The sequence below is a fragment of the Aspergillus sydowii genome (genome assembly GCF_001890705.1).
Source record: "Aspergillus sydowii CBS 593.65 unplaced genomic scaffold ASPSYscaffold_1, whole genome shotgun sequence".
Classification (NCBI taxonomy): Eukaryota; Fungi; Ascomycota; class Eurotiomycetes; order Eurotiales; family Aspergillaceae; genus Aspergillus; species Aspergillus sydowii.
Genome location: NW_024467859.1, coordinates 1,190,457 through 1,211,960, shown reverse-complemented (window position 1 = coordinate 1,211,960; position 21,504 = coordinate 1,190,457). Strand labels below are relative to the sequence as shown.

At 52.1% G+C, this 21,504-nt stretch overlaps 7 protein-coding genes across 7 annotated transcripts; 3 read left to right on the top strand and 4 right to left on the bottom strand.

Moving 5' to 3' along the window:
* Positions 1-21: 21 nt before the first annotated feature.
* ASPSYDRAFT_38310 (Zn(II)2Cys6 transcription factor) lies at positions 22-2,197 on the bottom strand. The gene is made up of 2 exons (XM_040845697.1): positions 2,045-2,197; positions 22-1,986 (listed from the first exon to the last, which is right to left on the bottom strand). Exons 1-2 carry the CDS (start codon positions 2,138-2,140, stop codon positions 229-231), a joined length of 1,854 nt encoding a protein of 617 aa, XP_040707498.1. The 5' UTR covers positions 2,141-2,197; the 3' UTR covers positions 22-228.
* A 159-nt stretch (positions 2,198-2,356) lies between these two features.
* Positions 2,357-3,276, bottom strand: ASPSYDRAFT_139424 (uncharacterized protein; the record flags this gene model as incomplete). Its single annotated transcript, XM_040840948.1, has 2 exons — positions 2,357-2,463; positions 2,553-3,276. 2 exons carry the CDS (start codon positions 3,274-3,276, stop codon positions 2,357-2,359), a joined length of 831 nt encoding a protein of 276 aa, XP_040707497.1.
* A 281-nt stretch (positions 3,277-3,557) lies between these two features.
* On the top strand, positions 3,558-5,186 carry ASPSYDRAFT_83735 (heme-dependent oxidative N-demethylase family protein; the record flags this gene model as incomplete). The annotated part of the gene is made up of 3 exons (XM_040851260.1): positions 3,558-4,077; positions 4,134-4,605; positions 4,679-5,186. 3 exons carry the CDS (start codon positions 3,558-3,560, stop codon positions 5,184-5,186), a joined length of 1,500 nt encoding a protein of 499 aa, XP_040707496.1.
* Positions 5,187-5,414: 228 nt separating this feature from the next.
* Positions 5,415-6,266, bottom strand: ASPSYDRAFT_38305 (NAD(P)/FAD-dependent oxidoreductase). Its single transcript, XM_040845694.1, has one exon. It carries the CDS (start codon positions 6,218-6,220, stop codon positions 5,480-5,482), a length of 741 nt encoding a protein of 246 aa, XP_040707495.1. The 5' UTR covers positions 6,221-6,266; the 3' UTR covers positions 5,415-5,479.
* A 1,042-nt stretch (positions 6,267-7,308) lies between these two features.
* On the top strand, positions 7,309-8,731 carry ASPSYDRAFT_191331 (aromatic ring-hydroxylating oxygenase subunit alpha; the record flags this gene model as incomplete). The annotated part of the gene is made up of 3 exons (XM_040843646.1): positions 7,309-7,675; positions 7,739-8,037; positions 8,115-8,731. 3 exons carry the CDS (start codon positions 7,309-7,311, stop codon positions 8,718-8,720), a joined length of 1,272 nt encoding a protein of 423 aa, XP_040707494.1. The 3' UTR covers positions 8,721-8,731.
* A 332-nt stretch (positions 8,732-9,063) lies between these two features.
* ASPSYDRAFT_25738 (uncharacterized protein) lies at positions 9,064-16,804 on the top strand (the record flags this gene model as incomplete). The annotated part of the gene is made up of 2 exons (XM_040844199.1): positions 9,064-13,527; positions 13,598-16,804. The coding sequence occupies 2 exons, from the start codon at positions 9,064-9,066 to the stop codon at positions 16,802-16,804; spliced, it is 7,671 nt and encodes a 2,556-aa protein (XP_040707493.1).
* A 1,664-nt stretch (positions 16,805-18,468) lies between these two features.
* ASPSYDRAFT_38301 (oleate delta-12 desaturase odeA) lies at positions 18,469-20,230 on the bottom strand. Its single transcript, XM_040845693.1, has one exon. It carries the CDS (start codon positions 20,199-20,201, stop codon positions 18,792-18,794), a length of 1,410 nt encoding a protein of 469 aa, XP_040707492.1. The 5' UTR covers positions 20,202-20,230; the 3' UTR covers positions 18,469-18,791.
* Between the last annotated feature and the right edge of the window lie 1,274 nt (positions 20,231-21,504).

Sequence of the window (21,504 nt, the reverse complement as noted above, 5' to 3'; positions counted from 1 at the left end):
CTGAAACTCTGAAATGCAATGGTGAGCTTGTAACTGTTGCTTACACTGGAACTCTAAGCATTTGGATCATATATAGTCAAGTTGACAGTGGACGCGCGATGTCCTGCCGAATCTGACACCAAGGGAACATTACACTCTCGCCATCCATGACCAAATCAGGTTTACTGTCTTGCATTCGTCCAACTTGCTTTACGGAGGAATGAGGTCCGTGCTAAGCCCTCCGACAGCCTACCCAATAATCGTAACAACCCCCATAGAATGCAGAATGTCCATCCAGAAAACGTCAACCCCAACATCCAGCCGCTTAAACATTTCCACAACCACCAATTTCACCTGGGAAATCGGCTCAGAAAGAATCGAATCGCTGATCTGAGACAGTCTATCAAGCACAAACTGGCGCGTCCGCAGTATCTCCGCTGTTTCATCACTCCCAATACTCGTGCCCGTACTGTCCCCCACCTCCGTTGTCACAGCCAGTGATCCAGACCCCACAAGTAACAAGAGCGAATGAACACAGGAGGTACCCGAGTTTATCTGGATTTGCTCCAGCCGCATGATAATATTCCGTCCTAGGAAGTCGACCCACCGTTTCGAGGAGGGACCGCGGAGTAACGACGCCGGCCATGATCTTGCCTGCTGCTCTGCCCATGAACTTGAATGGCCAATACGAACCCCTGTTGTAAGTTCCTCCATCCACTTGAGACACTTCTCGCGCCGACTCGGGAAGGCATAATATAGTTGATAGAGGGTCGCAAACATATACGCCTCCGCAAGGAGGAGATGATGGATAGCCGGAGTATTCAGGTCCCCTGTATTGGCGATCTCGTGGAGTTTTGGCAATTCAAGACGCCAGATTTCACCCTCTAGACTATTTAAAGATTCTAGAAAGGTATCTGGGGAGAGTGCATTGCCCGAACTAAAAGACCGGACTTGGCGAATGTGGCGCGCGACTCGGGCGAAGAGTTCCTGCGGTGCTGAGGCGACGCCTGCCCATGGATGGGGCATTATGCGAGATATCTGAGTCTGAGTCTGACTCTGACTCTGGCTCTGACTCTGATTAAGGGTTTGGCCATCCGGCTGGGGCTGCGGGTGCGTGTCGTCGACCTTGGAATAATCATGCACAGAGACCTCATCATTCACAGAACATACCACCATCTCCCAATACACCACAGAATTTCTGAAAAACCCGAGAATCTGCTGGTCGCACGACCGCTGCACAGCCCCATCAAGCACAGCGGCCTGCATCGCCTTGAGATGCGCGATCCCCAAGTCCGTTATATCATGCCAGCTCGTACTCAGCCCCAGCATCAGAACCACAAATAAAAGCTCCGTAGTCCATCCCGAAGCACCACAGACATCCGAGTACAGGTTCGAGAGCGCAAGTGATTGGTACTGCAATGCCTGCAGTTTCATATCGGGGCTTGTCCGCGTTAGCTTCGCGGCAGCCATACTCATGATTGCGTAGAACATTGAGATTGACGACTGCCATCGCTGGCTCACGAATGTGCGGAAGAGATTCTGCTCCGAGTCGAATGTTGAGAAGATCGGGCAGACTATGGCGAAGTATGCGCCGACGAGTTCGCTTTGCGTGTCGGATAGCTCGGAGGGTATGGATTCCGATATGATATTATCGAGAGATAGAGCGTGGGCGTTTGGACTTCCTTCGCCTTCTTCCAGGATCTGTAAGATACCGTGCTCGGTATGCAAAACCCCTAGTGCGTCATCAGAGAGATCTAAGTCGTTAGTTGAGTCTCTCCCCTGTTCGCGTTCGCGTCCAAGTTCAGCAACAGGCGACGACAGCGAGATCTCTTCCGAGTCTGCCATAGACAGGCCCAGTTCTATTCCATCCGTTGCAGGAGACTTCTTTGCTTGGTACTTCTCATGCTTTGTCGACCACCGGATCTTCGGCTTCGTTGCGGTACCAGGGCACGAGAGCCCTCTTTCCTTACATCGCGCACAGCAGGGCCTTGTCTCGTCGCATTTAATCTACGGAATAATTTTTTTTTAACAGGGAGCTTTGATTGGGGTTCAAGACCAGCCCTACCTTTCTGGCTTTGCATGTCGCGCAGCCAGAAAACGACTTGTGCACGGGCCTGCGCCGGGGTCTTTGTGGGGGGAGGGAGAATATCCGTTGGTTCATAATACAAAACTGGAGATTTCATTTCATGGGTGATGCGAGATGGAAGTGACGAAGAAGACTGAAGACGTCAAAGAGAAGAATGCGGAGTGACAAGCTTCTCCGCACTTGAGATGGGGTAACAAACAGCCTGCGTCTGATAGGAGCAGCTAAGGTAGGTAAGTATCTTAAAACCTAATCCTATTGGTTGGCCAATAGTCTCTAATAATTTACTCATCCTCATGTCAATGTATATCCGCCGTCTACTGTAAACTCAGCCCCGGTGACAAACGAGCTTGCGTCGCTGGCTAGATACAGATATATAGCCTTCAACTCCTTGGCGTCGCCTATTCAAGTGCATCAGTACTAGACACAATAAAATGGGTGGAAAGGGAAAATAAAGGAATAAAGGAGTGAAGGAATGAAGAAAACCCACCTAACCGCCCCATAACAGCCATTCGACAAGCCTCCTTATTCGACGCCTGGCACGAACTCATCGCAGTCTCAATATACCCCGGGGCCACAACATTAACCCTCGCAAAGTCCCGCCACTCACGCGCAAGACTACGCCCAAGATGCGTCACAGCCGCCTTGGTCATGTTATACGTGATATGATCCACAGGAACAGTGACCACGCGCCCACTGATGCTGCCCGTGATGATGAAGTTGCCAGCCCCTTGCTCCTTGAAGATCGCACCCACGGCCTTCGCGCAGTAGAAGACCCCGTGCACATTCACGTCCATCTGCGCATGGTACTCTTCTAGCGTCTGCTCGAGGATGGGTTTCGGGATCCCGACGCCTGCATTAGCGACGAAGACGTCGATTCTGCCATATTCTGCGCGGAGGGAGGCGAGTAAACTCTCTACCGCGCTGGGGTCTGCGACGTTGCATCGACGGTTCACCATAGTTACGCCGTAGCGCTTGCCCAGGCCCGCAGATCTGTCGGCTAAGTTTGGGTCGGGCGACTGGTGGATGTTGACTACGGTATCTGCGCCGGCCTCTGCGAAGGCTTCTGCGACGGCTTGTCCGATGCCGCGGCTTGCGCCGGTGATCACGCAGACTTTGTTGGTCATTTTGAACTGGTCCAGGACGGAGTCGGCGATTGCGGGGATGGGAAGGGGGGCTCGCGCGGACAGACTATCCTCATAGGTCATTGACATGGTGAATTAGTTGTACTGAATGTGAGGGCAGTCAAGCACTTGATACTTGAACTCAGTAGACATCGGGTCAGATTATCATGACCAGGTCTCTCATTTCAGTCAGATGCGCTCGCCAAGATGTGTCTCCAAACGGATGCCAGTTGTGCTGCCGTAATAGGAAATTCACCGCGACCAGATTTCCATTGGCTGGCGTGTAGGGGTGGTGGTTAAAGTGTCAGACAAGATAAGAGTGTGAGGACTATCAATGAGGTCGACAGGTAAAGCAGTAAATCCAAGTTGAAATGGCTCTTTACGATTCATTGCCGTTGGGCCTCAGTGGATATCCGCTGTTAGGGCTAATCCTCTTGTTCACTTTGATCCCGATTCTTCTACACAAACTATACGGCCTTCTTGCAAAGAAACAGCGCCCAACTTCATTCTTGAAATCGGGATCTAGGCCCGGTTCTGGTACAGACTTGAAAACCCAATTTCCCCCTTCGTCTCGACAAGCACTTCTTTCTACACCGAATCCCGTCTCTACAGCTAAGGAATACCAAAAGCTCCTCGGAGCAACCCCAGCAGACGTCGCGGTACAATCGTACCAGCTTCCATCCACCCTACCGTCCTCGTCCCTGACAGAGTCTCATCCATATTTCACCCCTACCGGCTTCTCAACGGCAGACATCGAAGCACTAGGCCGATTCCCTGATTACTCTGTCCTAAGTGGCGTTCCTCACCCGACGCCATGCCCAGAGTTCGACATCACGACAGCCTGCTTTCGGCCGTATCGTCCATTCCGATGGGCTTATCATCAGACAATGGGTAAGACAACAGATCTTATATGTCCACTGCTATCGAAAATTTGTTAACACGTGCAGCTCTCTCAAAATTCGAACCTGATTTCTGGATCGAGCTAGAGAAAAACTACTTTGAAAGTCTCAAACAGCGCAAGTCCCTCCTAGACGAACACGGATCCAGTATCCTGAATTATTCCCCCTCGCCGGTCTCAGAGCTCGCCTGTCGCGAGCTCATGGAAATGGTGCTGCAGAATCTGTGTATCAGATACCCGCGCCAGTTTTCGCTGGAAGAGTCCAATACGGTTTTCGTGAACCGGCTCCTTGATACGAGGACGGATCTTACGGCGAGACATCCGCTTCATGTTCTCTTCGATAATGTCCCCGAGGACTTTGCGATCATGATGCGGAATGAAGAGGATGGTGTTTATCATCTCCGCGCGGGATATATCTGCTCCTCGATCGGCTGGACGTTTGGCACGCATTTTGGTAGACCGCTGCGAGCTATCCACACCGAAGTGAACGACTACGATAAGATGGCCAAGTCGATGGATAAGTATGCGAAATCGCTCTTCACTTTTTCTTTTCATTCTTCTCATTCTGGATCCAAGTCTAAACAAGATGTACAGGTTTTTTGCCAAACTCCCCACCAACACCTCCATCCAACGAGGCGCCTGGTTCATCGAAGACTGGAAACCCCTCTTCGTAACCCCCGAAGAATACGCGCTGAACGCCGGGACGCGATACTCAGACTCCAACAAACCAATCTCAATCGATCAATGCTACCTCCGGGTGGACTGGCAGACGCTCCGCCGCCTCCCACTATCCGGAGCAATCGTGTTTAATTTCAAAGCCATCTTCACGCCGATGACGGAGCTGCGTGGGGAGCCTTATATCCCCGCGCTGCTGTATAAGCAGGTTACGGAGGGGAAGAAGCTGATTACGGAGCCCAAGGTGCATAAGCATTTGTTGGGGGTTGTGTTGGGGGCGTTGCAGGAGTGGAAGAGGGAGCAGGTTGGGAGGGGTGTTGTAGAGAAGGGTTGGGAGGAGGCGACGTTGGCAGAGAGTCCGTTTTATCCTGGATGGGAGGAAGTATGGAGAGATAGGGGTGGGTTGGGCTTCAATACAGGAGTATGATATGCTACTTTTCCTAGATAGAGCTATTTGTATTCTGTGTGGACTGCTGTTTTCGAAGTTAACAACTACGCGGACAATATATGGAAGCAACGACCACGCACCTTCCTTGGAAAGTAAATATTGTGCTAAAAAGGAAGGCACGATGCACTATATGCCTGCCTACTAGTATAATCCTAAATCTAGTACTTTCTAGTATAGTATATATATTTCAATAAACTAAAACACGTACTTCCTATATAGCTATACTATAAATATATATATAATATTAATAAATAAACACTGTTATTCTGCTACTACAGCTTAGCCACAACCGACGAATCCAACCTCTTTAGTCGCTCCGCATTTACAACCATCGACCGTGGAAACTCCTCCGGCACATTCAGACCCAGAACCATACAAGCTAGAGCCTGCGCTGATCTGAACGCCCTGACCATGCCAATCCCCTGATACGCACCGCAAACCCACTGGTGCCGCCTTTCCTGCCCCGGCCACTTCCCTACGAACGGGTTCCCGTCCTGCGTGAATGCAACGCACCCACTCCAGGCGTGCGTGACTTGCACGTTCCGAGTCTTGAAGTCGAACAGCGCGGGGACTACAGTGCGGAGGTGCGTCTGAGGTAGCACGTCCGTGTTTCCATCGTCGCTTGTTGCGCGGCGGCCTGTGTTCGCGCGGCCGATTATAAAGGCCCCGTCTGGGCGCTGTACCATGTAATCATAGTCGTGCTCAGCGTAGCGCAACCAGAGCGAGTTATCGACCTTGATATTCGAGTCCGGGACATGGCGCTGGACATTCGCACGCACAGGCGAGACAAACGGCTGCAGCTCTCGCACCAGATGGCTCATCCAGGCGTTTGTGGCGTGGACGATGATCGGTGCGCTGATGTCCCCCCGTGTAGTTCTCACAGTCCCTGTGTCTGGGTTCTCGTCTATGCCTGTGACGACGGTGTTTGTTTGGATGGTTAGATTGTGGTCTCTGACGTATTTCTCGAAGAGCCCCGTTACGAATTTATACGGCCATATAGAGCCCGAGGGCATCCCGATCGCACCGACGCTTTCCACCGGGCAGTGTCGGGCGTCTAGGTCCGCTCGGTTGGTGTAGACGGTATATTTCTCTGCAAGGTCTGGTGCGTATTTGCGCATGTCCTTGAGTGCGCGCACCGCGCGACCAAAGGTATGTTCATCATGGTAGACATCAACGCCCTCATGCAGCCGCAGGTCACACTGGATGCCATTCTCCCTAACACACCTAACCAGCTCGTCGAGATGGCTGTGCTCAAAGCGCATAACGCGCAGTGCCTCTTCCGTGCCGTACGCCTGCTGCCTCTCGAACCAGACACCGGGGCTCATGACCTTACAGTGGCCGCCATTACGCCCTGTAGCGCCGGAGCAGAGACCACGGGCCTCGACGATGACGATGTTGAGATTTGGTTTCCGGGCGTAGAGCGAGCGCGTGAGACTCGCTGCTGTCATGCCAGAGCCAATTATGATTATGTCGGCTTGGTCGGTCCATGGTGATTGGAGGTTGCTTATCCTGGAGGGCTCAGAAAGCCAGAATGGCTTCGTCGGGGATTTACCAGGGAGACCCGGGTCGACGATGCCTGGTTCGTAGATGCCGTCGGGGGAGGTTGACATTCTGACCTGACACTTCGGAAGGTACGTACTAGATGAGGGGTATAGATTGCAGTGAATTAAAGTGCAGCTCTGAGCCTGTTAATAAGACTGCGCCACTGCAACTGGAACCGCTGGGGATTACCGCATTAGGGCAGCGACCGCGATGAAGCCCTGATTGGAGAGTTGCGTCTCCAACTGTCCTGCTCATCGGGATTGCTGCCGATGTTGTTGGAGTCGGTTTTTAATATTTGAAGCTATGACAATTGCTAATGTCTGGTCTAACCCCAGAAAGAAGCCAAGCCTCATCATGAAGGTTTGGGGTGCATACATACTGTATCAACATCATGGGCAGCCTACAGTGGGCACCGAGTCGATGAGGCTTCGCGAAGGATTTCTAGATTGACTTATGTTCTGGACTTTAGTAGTGGGCATAGAGTAATGTATAAAGTCGTCCAATGCACATCGTCTATCACCACCAAATATCTCTAAATTCCTAAAAACCAACCTCAACTATGCTCGGAGCACTCCAAAACAGATTCACCACACCCACCAACGGCAAGGCCGAAGACACCGGCCCCAAAAAGCCCATCCTGGAGGGAAACCTTCCTGCGTCGTGGTACACGGAGCCCCTGTTCTACGAATTCGAGCGCCGCGCGATCTTCTCCAAGCACTGGCTACTAACTACACACCGTCTTCGTCTCCCCGAAGCCGGAAGTTACCTCCGCTTCGAGATCGCAGGGTTCGACTTCCTGCTTGTCAGGAACAAGGAAGGCAAGATCCAGGCATTCCATAATGTCTGTCGCCACCGCGCGTACCCGCTGATTGACAAGGACGCTCCGGATGAGGGGAAGAGGTCGATTCTGTCTTGTGGATATCACGGTTGGCACTCTTCTCAACTCACTCTTCCTCCCTTCATGGGGCTTGTTAAGGCTAACGGTGTAGGCTGGTCGTATAATCTCGATGGCAAATTAACCAAGGCGCCCAAGTTTGACGACCTCCAGGACTTTGACGCGGCGGAGTATAGTCTCTTCAAGATCCATACCCACGTCGACAAGATCGGCTTTGTCTGGGTGAACCTCGACTCCGCCGAGACTCCTACTATCCCTTGGGATAAGATGAACGGAGACACGGACGAGCAGCCTAGACTGGACGACTTCAATCTTGACGAGTACGTGTACCATCGTACGTGGACCACAAACGGGAAATACAACTGGAAAGTCGTCGGGGAGAACTACAACGAGGTCCATCCCCTATAACTCATAACCCTAACTAACCCTACCTCTTCTACACTCTCATACTAACAGAGTCAATAACAAAGTGCTACCACTGCAAAGCAAGCCACCCCGGAATTACCAAAATCACCAATCTAGACCGATATTCCGTAACGCCCTACTCAGGGCGCTTCGAGCACTCACCCCCGAACCGCGACGACATCAAGCCGCAGGACTTTGAGTACTTTGGCAACGGCGCCTTCACGTACAACTTCCCCAATACGTCAGTGAACCTGTCCACGCCTTACTTCTTCATCATGCGCGTCGTCCCGACGTCTTCGACAACCGTTACAACGGAGTACCAGGTCTTCCGGAACCCTGCTTCCCCCGCGGAAGCGTTCGAGCGGGCCGCGGCGTTCTTTGAGGGGATTGAGCTGGAGGATTATGATCTGTGTAACGGGGTGCAGAGGAATTTGAATTCCGGGGTTTATGTGCATGGGCCGTTGCATGGGGCGAGGGAGAGCGGGGTGTTGTATTTCAAGGAGCTTGTGCAGAGGGAGTTGAGGGGCCATTGGGACTGGGAGGTGGAGAGGGGAGAGGAGATTTGGCCGGCGCAGAGGAGACAGCAGTTGCATGCGAAGGTTGATGGCGAGGAGCAGTTTGCAAGGGATGTTTGTGCTTGTGGGATGAGGAGGCAGGCGGAGTGTTCTTGATAGTACTATTAACCTATGATATACTGCTTGAGGGCAACGGTTGCGATGTCAGGTTCTGAAACTTGTAATTCTGACCTGCCGGAATAAGATACTTTGTAAGTTTTGACTGAAGTTGTTCAGATCTGTCTTAAGCCTCTTTCGTGCTGCTACTGCCAATAGGCGTCTTACTAGTGGCTTCTCACATCCATGCATATTAAACACGCTGGACTCCAACCTGGTATGAGCTTACCCCTCATTTGCAGCTGGCTTGGCTGAAATCTCACTGGAGAGGTGTAAAATAAAAATGCCGCTGAATCCATTCTAACTGGAAATAATAAAACCCCTCTTGTTTGTATTGAGAAGAATGCACGAACCAATCGCCGTAATCGGCTCGGCATGCCGATTCCCAGGCCAGTCCCAGACGCCCACAAAACTGTGGGAGCTGCTGCTTCACCCCCGAGACGTCCTGAAGGAATTCGACCCGGAGCGACTGAACCTGCACCGCTTCTTCCACGAGAACGGAGACACCCACGGGGCAACGGATGTCATCAACAAGTCCTATCTCCTGGACGAAGAAGACATCCGTCTCTTCGACGCCTCCTTCTTCGGCATCAGCCCCGTCGAGGCAGCCAGTATGGATCCTCAGCAGCGCATCCTGCTAGAAACCGTCTACGAAGCATTTGTGTCCGCGGGTCTTACGCTCCACCAGATGAAGGGTTCCCCAACGGGTGTCTATGTTGGGTGCATGACAGACGACTGGTCCGCGATTCAGCGCAGGGACATGGAGACTCTCACAACGTACGCCGCAACAGGAACAGCCAGCAGCATCATCTCGAACCGGATATCCTATGTATTCGACCTCCACGGCCCATCCGAGACCATTGACACCGCGTGCTCGAGCTCTCTGGTAGCAATGCACCATGCCGTCACGGCTCTCCGCGTCGGAGACTGCGAAACGGCAGTCGTCGCGGGGGTGAATCTCATCCTAGACCCGAGCCGGTATATCCTCGAGTCGAAACTCCACATGCTCTCGCCAGACGCGCGGTGTTGGATGTGGGATGGGGCTGCGAATGGGTATGCGCGCGGTGAGGGCGCGGCGGTGCTGGTGCTGAAGCCGCTCAGGTGCGCGATCAGGGACGGGGATGCCATCGATGCTTTGATTCGGGGTACGGGTGTTAACTCGGGTGGCCAGAGTGCCGCTGGGCTGACGGTGCCTTCGGCGGTGGCTCAGAGGGATCTGATACGGGGTACGTATCGACGTGCTGGACTGGATCCGGTGAGGGATGCGCCGCAGTTTGTGGAGTGTCATGGGACTGGGACGCCGGTTGGAGATCCTGTGGAGGCGAGGGCTATCAGTGAGGCATTTATCAAATTTTCATCTTCTTCTTCTATGCCAGATAGGTCAGATACAATCCACGTCGGGTCTATCAAAACCGTCATCGGGCATTTAGAGGGCTGTGCGGGATTAGCGGGCGTGCTGAAGGCCATATTGGCTATTAAGCACAAGACAATCCCTCCAAACCTCCTCTTCAACGAACTGAATCCAGAAATTGAACCGTATTATGGGCCGTTACAGATCACGAAAGAACCACTCAGTTGGCCAGAACGGCCAGCAGGTTCACCGATGCGCGCGAGCGTGAATAGTTTCGGATTCGGGGGGACCAATGCGCACGCGATTATCGAGAGTTTTGCAGAAGAGAGCAACATTAATATTACGAAAGAACATGTCCCTGAGGAAGAGTTGATTCCGGCTGTCTCGTTATTCTTCTCAGCTCGGTCTGGGTCGTCGTTGCTACGTACCATCAAAGCATATATACAGCATCTGCGGCATGACAACCCGTGTATAGATCTTCGCGATCTCAGCTGGATTCTCTACTCGCGCCGCTCCACGCATCGAATACGAGCTTCTTTTTCTGGAGTATCTCGAGATGCCATCTTGGAGAAAATGGAACGCTACGTCTCGCGCCGTGAGGCTGGATACGAACCACCACTGATAAATCAGAGCCCTAGAATTCTAGGAATATTCACAGGTCAAGGTGCACAGTGGCCGGCCATGGGCCGTAAACTATTCCTCCACTGTACTCTTTTCCGCCAGAGCATAGAAGCCTGTGAAGCAGTGCTACAGGCTTTACCCGATGAAGATATTCCGAGTTGGTCACTGGTTGATGAACTAACGAGCACCAGCACCAGCACCAGCACCAGCTCGCGGATTAACTTGGCCGCCATTTCACAGCCCTTATGTACCGCAGTCCAGATCAGCCTGGTTAAGCTCTTAACCGCGGCAGGAATCAAATTCGACCATGTCGTCGGCCACTCTTCTGGTGAAATCGCCGCCGCGTATGCCAGCGGTAATATCACACTTGAAGGAGCAATGCAGATAGCCTACTACCGCGGATTCCACGCGAGTCTTGCACGGGGTCGAGACGGCGAGAAGGGAGGGATGCTCGCGGTGGGATTGTCCTTTGATGATGCACTGGAGTTCTGCACGCGTCCTGAATTCGGAGAAGGTCATATCCAGGTCGCGGCTGTGAATGCGCCACGAAGTGTGACTATTTCTGGCAACCTTGGAGCTATTTTGCAGGCTAAGGAACGACTCGAGCAGGACGGTGTATTTGTGCGACAGCTCAAGGTCGATACGGCTTATCATTCGCATCATATGCTGCCCTGTGCGCAGGCGTACTTGAGTTCGTTGCTGGCGTGTAATATACAAGTACAGCAGCAGCAACAGCAGCAACTTCACAGTGCAGGAAAATCACCGATATGGCACTCGAGTGTACACGGAAATATAGAAACAGAGCTGAGTACACTTTCCGGGCCTTACTGGGTGGAAAACATGGTTCAACCCGTGCTATTCTCTCGCGCCATCATGTCAGCCCTGCAGCATGGGGGACTATTCGACCTGGCTGTTGAAATTGGTCCCCACCCCGCGCTGAAAGGACCGACGGAGCAGATCTTTAAAGAAGTATTAGGCGCTGCTCCTTATTACACTGGGACGTTGAAGCGAGGAGAGAATGACATCGAGGCATTGGGCGATACCCTTGCGGGTGTATGGATGCAGTTGGGCCCGTTATCTATAGACCTAAATGGGTTCTACAAGGCGTTTTCTGTTGAAAATACCTTGCAGGGATACTCACCTGCCAAGGCTCCCGCGCTTATAAAAGACCTGCCAACGTATTCCTGGGACCATGACCGCGTCTTCTGGCGCGAGTCTCGCATGTCCCGCCGATTCCGCACAGACAGCGACAAGCCGCATGAATTACTAGGCCGGCGCACGCCAGACGATAACAACCGAGAACTCCGCTGGCGAAACGTTCTCAGACAGAATGAGTTGTCCTGGCTCAGTGGGCACGAGGTCCTGGGCGACATTCTACTCCCTGGGGCAGCGTATGTATCGATTGCGGCCGAGGCAGGTCGGTATCTTGCCGCAATGCAGAAGAAGAAGAAACATCTGGAACTTCTTGAGATTGAGAAGGTGAGGTTTCTTCGGCCTGTTGTTGTACCAGATGACAAGGCTGGGGTTGAAACGCTCTTTACTGTTCGTGTGCTGGAGGAATCGGCATCTGCATCAGAGGGCGATGTTCAGATCATGAAGGCCCAGTTCTCGTACTACGTCTACCCCGATGAGATATCCGGAGCCATGATACACACCTGCAGCGGCAACCTTGCTCTTCACCTCCGCCGGATATCAGACAACGATACCGCTTCATACCACAACATCCTGCCTCCAAAAGGACCACCCCCTGCGGACTTGACTCCCATCAACACCGACGACATCTACACCATGTTCCACCGCATCGGACTCAAATACTCCGGTCTCTTCCGCAGCATCGACACCTGCCAGCGGTGTCTAGACTACTCCACCGCCACCGGACTCTGGCCGGGCGGTGCACTCGGCGTCGACGATGATGCGTACTTGGTGCACCCGGCCCTCCTCGACGTCGCATTCCAAGCACTGCTCCTCGCACGAACACATCCAAACAGCGGCCAGGTCTCATCTGCGCTCCTACCCTCATATATAGACCGTGTCCGGGTCGTCGGATCCAAGGCAAAACCAAAGCCAGCCGCACCCGCACTCGGAGACAACATACGTGCAGAATTCGAAACATGGGTCGTCCGACAGACTGCAGATGCGGTAACCGGGGATCTCAATATCTATGATCCAGCGGTAGACGGAGACGGCGGTCGTGGATTCCTCCAGCTTGAGGGGTTGCAGGTTCGCATGATTGGGGAGTTGGATGTCTTGCATGACAGACCTATATTCTCAAAAACGGTTTGGGGGGCTGATATTGTATGTAGGCTTGAGGTTACAGAGTCTGTTTATGGAGATGATAAAGTGCAGCAGCAGCAGCAGCAGCAGATTTTACGTCTGAGTGAAGCTGCAGAGCGTATGGCATTGTTCTACGGTAAACGGTTGGTGAAGGAGCTTGAAGAGTCTGATATTGACAGGGAAAAGATGACGTGGTACCATCAACGCATGCTCGAGGCATTTGACGTGCATCTGGAGCTCACGCGGAAGGGTCAGCATCGGACCATGAAACGGGAGTGGTTGGAAGATACGCAGGCAACCATGGATCGACTGGACGCGGAGAATCCGAATGAAGTAGAGCTGGAGATGTTGAAGGCTACAGGGGAGAATCTTGCGAGAGTAGTCCGCGGGGAGATGCACATGCTGGAAGTCCTGAAGCAGGATGATCTGCTGGATCGGTATTATATGCGAGATGGAGGATTCATCAAGATCAATCAGTGTCTTGCTCGGGCGATGCAGCAGATCTCGTTCAAATTCCCGCGGTGTAATATTCTGGAGATAGGTGCAGGGACGGGCGCTACGGTATGTCATCTCTTATAATCTGATATTAACTTTAAACGACTCCTGTTGATATGATATCAATGATGTTTAGACCTGGAGTGTCCTGGACGCGATCAAGCCCGCATACGATATGTACACATACACAGACATTTCCGCTGGCTTTTTCTCCGGCGCAAGAGAAAAGTTTACAGACTGTCTCAATCAAATGATATTTAAAGTCCTCGACATCGAAAGAGACCCATCGACCCAGGGCTTCATACCGCACTCGTACGACGTGATCATCGCAGCCAATGTTCTCCACGCAACTCGCAGCCTGGAAAGCACACTACGAAACATTCGATCGTTGCTCCGGCCTGGGGGATACCTGCTGCTCTTCGAAGTCACAAATACACAGTCTTTCCGGCTTCTGGTTAGTTTCGGCGGCTTGAGTGGGCTGTGGCTGGGCGAGGAGGAGAATCGTAGACTGTATCCGGCGGTCTCATGCGCAGACTGGGATAAGCTTCTGGGTCAGACGGGTTTCTCAGGAGCTGATACCGTTTTCCATGACGTTGCTGATGAGGATAAGCATACTCTATCTTTGATCGTTAGCCAGTCAGTGGACGGGACATTCCTTCGCTTGCAAGATCCATTGACTACGGATGCATCTGAATTCGACCACCCTCTAGAGGGACCCCCTGTGTTGCTGATAGGAGGAAAAAAGTTGGAGACGTCGAATCTTGCCAGCCAGATTGAAAAGTACCTTCCTGAGCCGTTGCACCAGTCGTTGCACGTCATTCCCAGCCTTGATGGGCTTGATTCCGTTCAGCTGCAACCCAACATGGACATAATTTGTCTGCACGAAATAGACGAGCCTCTCTTTACAGGAATGACAGCACGACGGCTAAACCTGCTGCAAAACATGTTAATAAATGCTCGGGTACTACTCTGGGTGAAGCCCGCAGACAAGACACAGACCCCTCGAGCTGCTATGTTTCCAGGTATAGCACGAGTCCTTGAAAATGAGATACCGCAGCTGCGAACACAGATTGTCAGTCTTGAAACGGGTGTACGTGACTCGGTGACAGCCCAATACTTAGTTGAGAGCCTTCTTCGACTGCATGAACTGAGTGAGCAGGACCGCATAATGCAGAGTGATGGGGACATATATAAGCAGTTATGGAAACAGGAACCCGAAGTTATGTTGGCTGCCACCAGCCAGGTGCTTATTCCACGGGTGGTTATGGACAATGACCTGAACGAGGTGTATCTTGCGTCAACACGCGCAGTGACAAAGCTGGCGGATCCAACAGATACTATCATCAAGGCAGTGCCGGGGGCGTCCAGGATGATGCTACAAGCTGAACACACCGACAAGGCCGTAATTCCCTGCACCAGTGCCCGCACTTCTATCTCAGTAAAGTACGCGGTGCATATTCCAAATAATCAGGGTCATGGACTGTATCTTGTTTATGGGACTCAGGATGGGTCTAGATCATCTGTGATTGGAATCTCGAAATGCAACTCCTCGCTGGTGCAGTTAGGGTTGTCTGATATATTTCCCGTCGACAATGATACCGAGGCTGTGACCACCATCAAAGCAATCACAGCCTGTTTACTCTCCAAAGCACTGTCCATGATCGCAGGGTCTGGATTGAGAGTTCTTGTGTACGAGCCACCATCAGAATCAATTGCCTCTCTAATTACAACTGATTTGATGCACGCTGGAGCACGAGTTTACTTCGTGACATCGAGCCCCAATGGACTGGCTGATTGGATCAAAATCCATCCCTTGGCATCGAAGCGTGAAGTTGGGCGTCTATTACCTACGGATATTAACTTGTATGTGGATTGCATGCCAGATGGTTCGACCGCTAGCCAGACAGTCCAAGCGTGTCTTCCACCCACTTGCACGCGGTGGCATTTTGATAGTCACCTTCTAAAACACGTCCTCAATGGAGACCAGGTAAATATCTCAGCACTACTTGGGTATGCGTATTCGGCCGCGAAAATAGGCGCTGTCCGGGTAGACGAAAGCGACATTGTTCCAGCAGCTCAGTTAGCAGGCGCCGACCTTCATCTGCTCAGCAACAGACCATATGTGACTGACTGGCAGAGACATGACTCTGAGCTTCTCAAAGCCACAATTGCGCCTCTTTCAACGCAGAATCTCTTCCATCCTGACCGGACATATTTCATGGTAGGGGCCGCAGGGGGCTTGGGACTCTCGATCTGCCGCTGGATGCTCCGTAACGGTGCCAGGTTTATAGTAATCGCCAGCCGAAGACCCCAAATAGACAGTTCTCTCTTTGAGGATGCCCATCGCCAGGGAGCCAGGGTAGAAGTTGTCGCCATGGACGTGGCCAAGAAAGAGTCAGTGGAGGACGTTGTCCACAATATACAAAAGACAATGCCACCAGTTGCCGGCGTCTGCAACGCAGCCATGGTCCTATCAGACTCCCTATTCCTGGATATGGATGTGAACCAACTAAACAAGACACTCGCTCCAAAGGTCGACGGCTCTGAGCATCTCGATGCCGTGTTCAGGGACAGCAAACTCGACTTCTTCATCCTGCTCTCATCAGCTGCAGCAATTGTCGGCAATGCAGGACAGTCAAACTACAACTGCGCCAATCTCTACATGGAGGCACTGGTGGAACATCGCCGTGCCCGCGGCGACGCAGCCTCAATAATCCACATCGGATATGTCAGTGACGTCGGCTACGTAACGCGCAATTCCAGTAGCCAGATGCAGCGGCAGTTCAATAAATTGCGGTCGATGCCTTTGTCTGAGATAGACGTGCATCATACATTTGCTCAGGCAATTCGAACGGGGAGACCTGGTGCTGCTTCAAGCTCTGGATCTCACAATATCATTATGGGCATTCAACCTCCTACCGTGCCTCTGGTCCCGAACCAGCCGGTCGTGTGGCTAGGGAACCCGCGGTTTGGACATTTTGTGCCTTACAATAACTTAGGAAATAAAGAGCACCAGCAGAAGGCAGGAAAATCAGGAGATATCCGGAAGCTGGCGCTAGAGGCACAGAACGAAGAGGATGCCATGGCGGTGACTGTCGCGGCTTTTGCTACCAAGCTGGAGTCCATATTACAGTTGCCACCGAGGTCTGTTGTAGAAAATCCAAAACAGCCGCTCATCGAGTTAGGTATTGACTCGCTGGTCGCGGTGGAGATACGGACATGGTTTGTGCGAGAGTTGGGCGCTGAGGTTCCTGTCGTGAAGATTCTGGGGGGCGACTCGGTCTTGCAGCTGTGCCAGATTGCTGTGCGGGGCGTGAGAGAGGGCGGAAACATGGATAGTTGAAGAAATCGACTAGTATATTCGTCATGGTATTTCAATATCTAGGCTTTTGAAAATTGATAGACATGTATACTATTAAGCATACCCAAATAATTTTTATCCCAACCCCTTTCTGGATTGGTCATAAAGTCACCAAACGTTCTCCCCAGCTTCTCAACTAGAGCCTCCAGCATACCCTCTTCTACAACCACCGTCGAAGAAACTAACCCAATCTCCAACTCAGTACCTCCTTTCTTAGGCCTCGAACCAACTCTAATGACATCCAACGGAGGCTCAATAGAGATATAGTCAGCCAGCTCACACCGCAAACCCCCACCTAGATCAATTTATTCCTCAATATCGAAGTTCAGATGTATTTGTATACTCTGCGGCTCACTGCCTGTGGCCAGTCCGCGCTGTCCGAAACGAGACAGTCCCATTGGGAGGCCTTGAACGGGATAGTATGCGTATGCTGATCCTGGAGAGCCTGAAGAAGGTCCCGAACTGTCTTGATGCGCTTGCCCCTGCTCCTGCCGCTGTAATCGACGCGGACCGGGCACTGATTCACACNAAGCCCGACTAGTCGGTGATCTTATGAGCTCCAGAGCTTTAATTCTGATTGCTTTTTGTTCGTCATAGCCTTAACGTATTCGTCCGCGTCCGCCATCACGTTCAGCCGGAAGTCTATCTTATTGAGGATATATTGGAGTGTCCCTGTCGTGCACCATGTAGACCATATTAGCGAAGGTTGGACGGCACGTCATGCCGGCCTAGGTCTGCGTTTAGATAGTCTGTTACAAAACGGTGGAGACCACGTCTGAGGTAGACTAGTCGTCGATCCGCCAAGAGGTTTTCCACGCCGCTAAACTCGACTTCGTTTGCCGGGGTCTGGCGCAGAGATTCCCAACGCTCCTTGGGTTTTGCAGGTGGGATCCTTGTGCGTGGTCTCCAATAGATCTCCCAGTCATCTTCATCTCGCGCGGAGGGACAGATATTTGATCCCGGAAAAAGGCACCACGTCTAACCGCCTTTTTTTTAGACGGACGTGGCAAGGTCGCCATAGGCTGGATGTGCCTTGGATAATTCTTCTGTGGGGACATTCTCTTGGGGCAAGCGCTCCCCTGCAATGTAGTGGATGAAGTATTTTCGAGGCGTAACAAGGCCATTGTGAATCCGAAGCTTCTCTGGTTCGCAAATTAACTCCGCCGACTTCGAGTGGACCATGGACGAGGTCAAACTCTCTGCTGGTGGGCTGGTCCGTAATTGCAACAAACTCGGCTGCAGCTGCAGCAAGCAACTCAGGCGTAAAATTGAAAAGTATATATAGCCTGCTTCCGTAAGTCGAGAATCTCCATGAAGAGCTTCAAACAGCGAATTCGAGGATGTGCGTTGACATGCCAAGGATAGAATAGTGTTGCTTGTCAAACCCCGTCAGAACGCGGGGTCCGGTGTTTTCCGGATGCGGGGAACGAATGAGAACCACCACGATGTCAGTCAAGAGCAACTAGCAAGTCAGCTAGCAGGGAGCACGTACTACTTAGTGGTCAGCGCGGCGTAGAATAGCTCAGAGCTGTCATAAAACCCCGCAGTTTGGCCTCGTGCCTCTTCTTTCTCATCTCTACATCCTCAGTCTGTCAGATTACCAGCAGCTGCCGGTCTACTATTCCTGTCTACGAATGAATCCATTTGGGAACAGGTAAGAAACATTGTCTTTCGCTGTCTGATAATGAAAAGAAGACGTTCTAGAAAGCTCCCAAAATTAATAACAAAGGTCAAGTTTTCTCAAACTCCCCCTATACGCCTAACAATCAATCGACTGAAACTCGCAGCTTGCTCTATGAATGAACGCAACGAGAGCATACCTAACCGTGGTCATTTCGTTCCGGCGAGATACACCACGAGAGATAAATCAACAATATAAATCGCATTCAGGCCATAAGATTAAACCTGACAACACACCCACATTCTATGTACCGAAATGACGTGACGTGCGAGAGCAGCGCTTGCCGCTTTACTTTTGGAGCTTCACGGGGGGAACACCGACACCGTTGGTGTTGCGGAAGAAGAGGACGCCGGCGTTCTCGCCCTTGGTACCCTCAGAAGGCTCGACCCATTGGCAAACACGAGCGCTGTTCCACATGGCCTTGAAGAAGCCAAGAGGACCAGTGTGGGCGTCCGACCGGTAGTGGGAGCCCATGACCTTCTTGATGGCCTCACTGGCCTCGTCGGCGTGGTAGAAGGGGATGGTGCTCACGTAGTGGTGGAGGACGTGAGTCTCAATAATGCCGTGCAGGATGTTGCGTCCAACGAAACCGAACTCGCGGTCAATGGTGGCAGCAGCGCCACGGGCAAAGTTCCATGACTCGGGCTGGTAGTGGGGGAGAGTAGGGTCGGTGTGCTGGAGGTAGGTAATAGCAACCAACCAGTGGTTTACCCAGAGGTAAGGAATACCGTACCACACAAGCAGGTTCATCCAGCCGTACTTGGAGCCGATCAAGTACAGAACAGATCCGGTGATGGCAAGACCGAGGTCGCTCAGAGCGATGAGCTTAGCATCCTTGGCCTCGTACAGAGGGCTAGAAGGGTTGAAGTGGTTGACACCGCCAAAATAACCGTTCTTCTTGCCCTTTCCACGTCCCTCTGGTTGGCGCTCGTGGTTGTTGTGGCCAGTAACGTTGGTGAGAAGGTACATGGGCCAGCCGAACAGTTGCTGCAGAACCATGTGGATGGCAGTTGCAATGGGAGTCTCCTCCATCAGCTCGTTCAGCTCATAGATGGTCTTCGAAATGCGGGAGGCGTACACCTCGCGGGTCTTGGGAACGAAAACCATATCACGGGCGAGGTTACCGGTGGCCTTGTGGTGCTTGCCGTGAGAGATCTTCCATGAGAAATAGGGCACCAACAGAGAAGAGTGTAGGATCCATCCAACCGTGTCGTTCAGAGTCTTTGAAGGAGAAAAAGCCTGGTGACCGCACTCGTGGGCCAGAACCCAGACACCGGTACCGTACAGACCCTGGACGATGGTATAGAGCCCCCACAGCAGAACACGCGCCGGGTACGAGGGAACGGTCTCGGGAGTGACATAGTTGTGGAAGACATAAAAGACAGAGGCAAGGATAGAGATATCTCGGAAGACATAGTACAAGCTGGTCACGGCGGAGCGATTGAAGCAGTGGGCGGGAATGGCATCACGGATGTCCTTGATCGTGTAATCGGGAATCTTGAACTCATTGCCATAGGTATCCAGCATCTTGCCATTGTCCACCTTCTCGGCGTCCGATGCCATTGACGAAAGCGAAGTCGACGAGGGAGACTGGCGAGGAGAATCTAGCGGGGAAACAGAGACAGAGCTGGGGACCGAAGAGTCGGTGGTAGGGTTGCGATGAAGCGCAACGCGCTTGGGGACGGCGGTGGACGACATGATGAAGAGAATTGACAACTGGCAATTCCTGAGGAGAATCCGTTAGCAACAGAAGCAAAACGTCCGCATGATATATCGCCTCGGCAGGTAGGGAGCAACCTCCGCGGCGATCAAACAAATGTTGGGAAGCTCGCTTCGCACTTACCAATGGACCAAGAAAGTTTTCAGGTTACACGAGATCTGGACGAGATGACTGGGAGACCTGAGATAGAGGGTACAAGATCTTCAGGATCGTCCCCAGGGAGCCCTTGACGAGGAGAGTCTTGAGGGAAGAAAGAATGGAGATGAGGAAGAAAGAGGAAGCCCAAAGGAACAGAGGAGATGTACACAAGCCGGCCAACTTAAGGGGACGAAAGGACAGAGAGAGGGGAAGCTGTGAAAGCAACGAACGAATCAGAAACAGGGAAAAACTCGAACAATCGACAATCAACTGAGGCAAGAAAATTGCAAAATCTAAATGTCAATCAGCAGAGCTGCGGCCAGAAGGAAGACACCCATCGTGAAGAATGGACGCATCGTTTCCATCCTGGTACCGTGGCGGTAATTTTGCAGTTTGTGGTACCGCTTGTCAAAATTTACGCCACCTCTCGGGCGATGATTGGCTGAAGAATGTTGTTCCTTGTTCTGCCTTACCGTGGCGATCCCCAGCGTTTTCGTTTTTCAACGGGGTATACTCGGTCTGGGTTGACAATGGAGCAGTGTTATTTTCTACGCTACTCGAGCTTTGAAATCAACTGCAGTCGAGTCGACTGCCAACACGGCACTACCGATGCGGGATAACTGAGGTGCGTACATAAACTACTGGTTGTGTCCTTGAGTACAGAGGGTGGGCAGGCTCAGTTGGGGCAGAATAAAGTTGTGGAATCAAGGGACCCCTGGATTGCAAAAAGACAGTCGCCCACTCACAGCTGGCCCTCCCCGAACGCGAGTTCTTCCGACTACCCGTGCTCTCATGACTGGCAATGAGCTGCATGGCCTGTTCGCAGTCGAAAGTCTTCTCCAACTCGACATCATGGAATCATGAATCATAGGAACTTTGAGAAACCCTCTTCCACACCACCCTGTACTGTCTCCCGCAGTACCCTTCTTATTCACTAAGAGTCGATCAAATTAATTGAAACCCGGGGGTGGAATCGCAGACTGCACACCGCCTGAAACAGCCCAATCACAGCCACGGAAAACAAGCAAACGGCATCCACTCCACACATGGAAGACAATCGGCTTCTCAACAGTCTTGGCAGAAAGCCTCGATTTTGGCTGATAGCGACCTATCAGGCAACTCCGAGGCATCATGTGTTAGCAG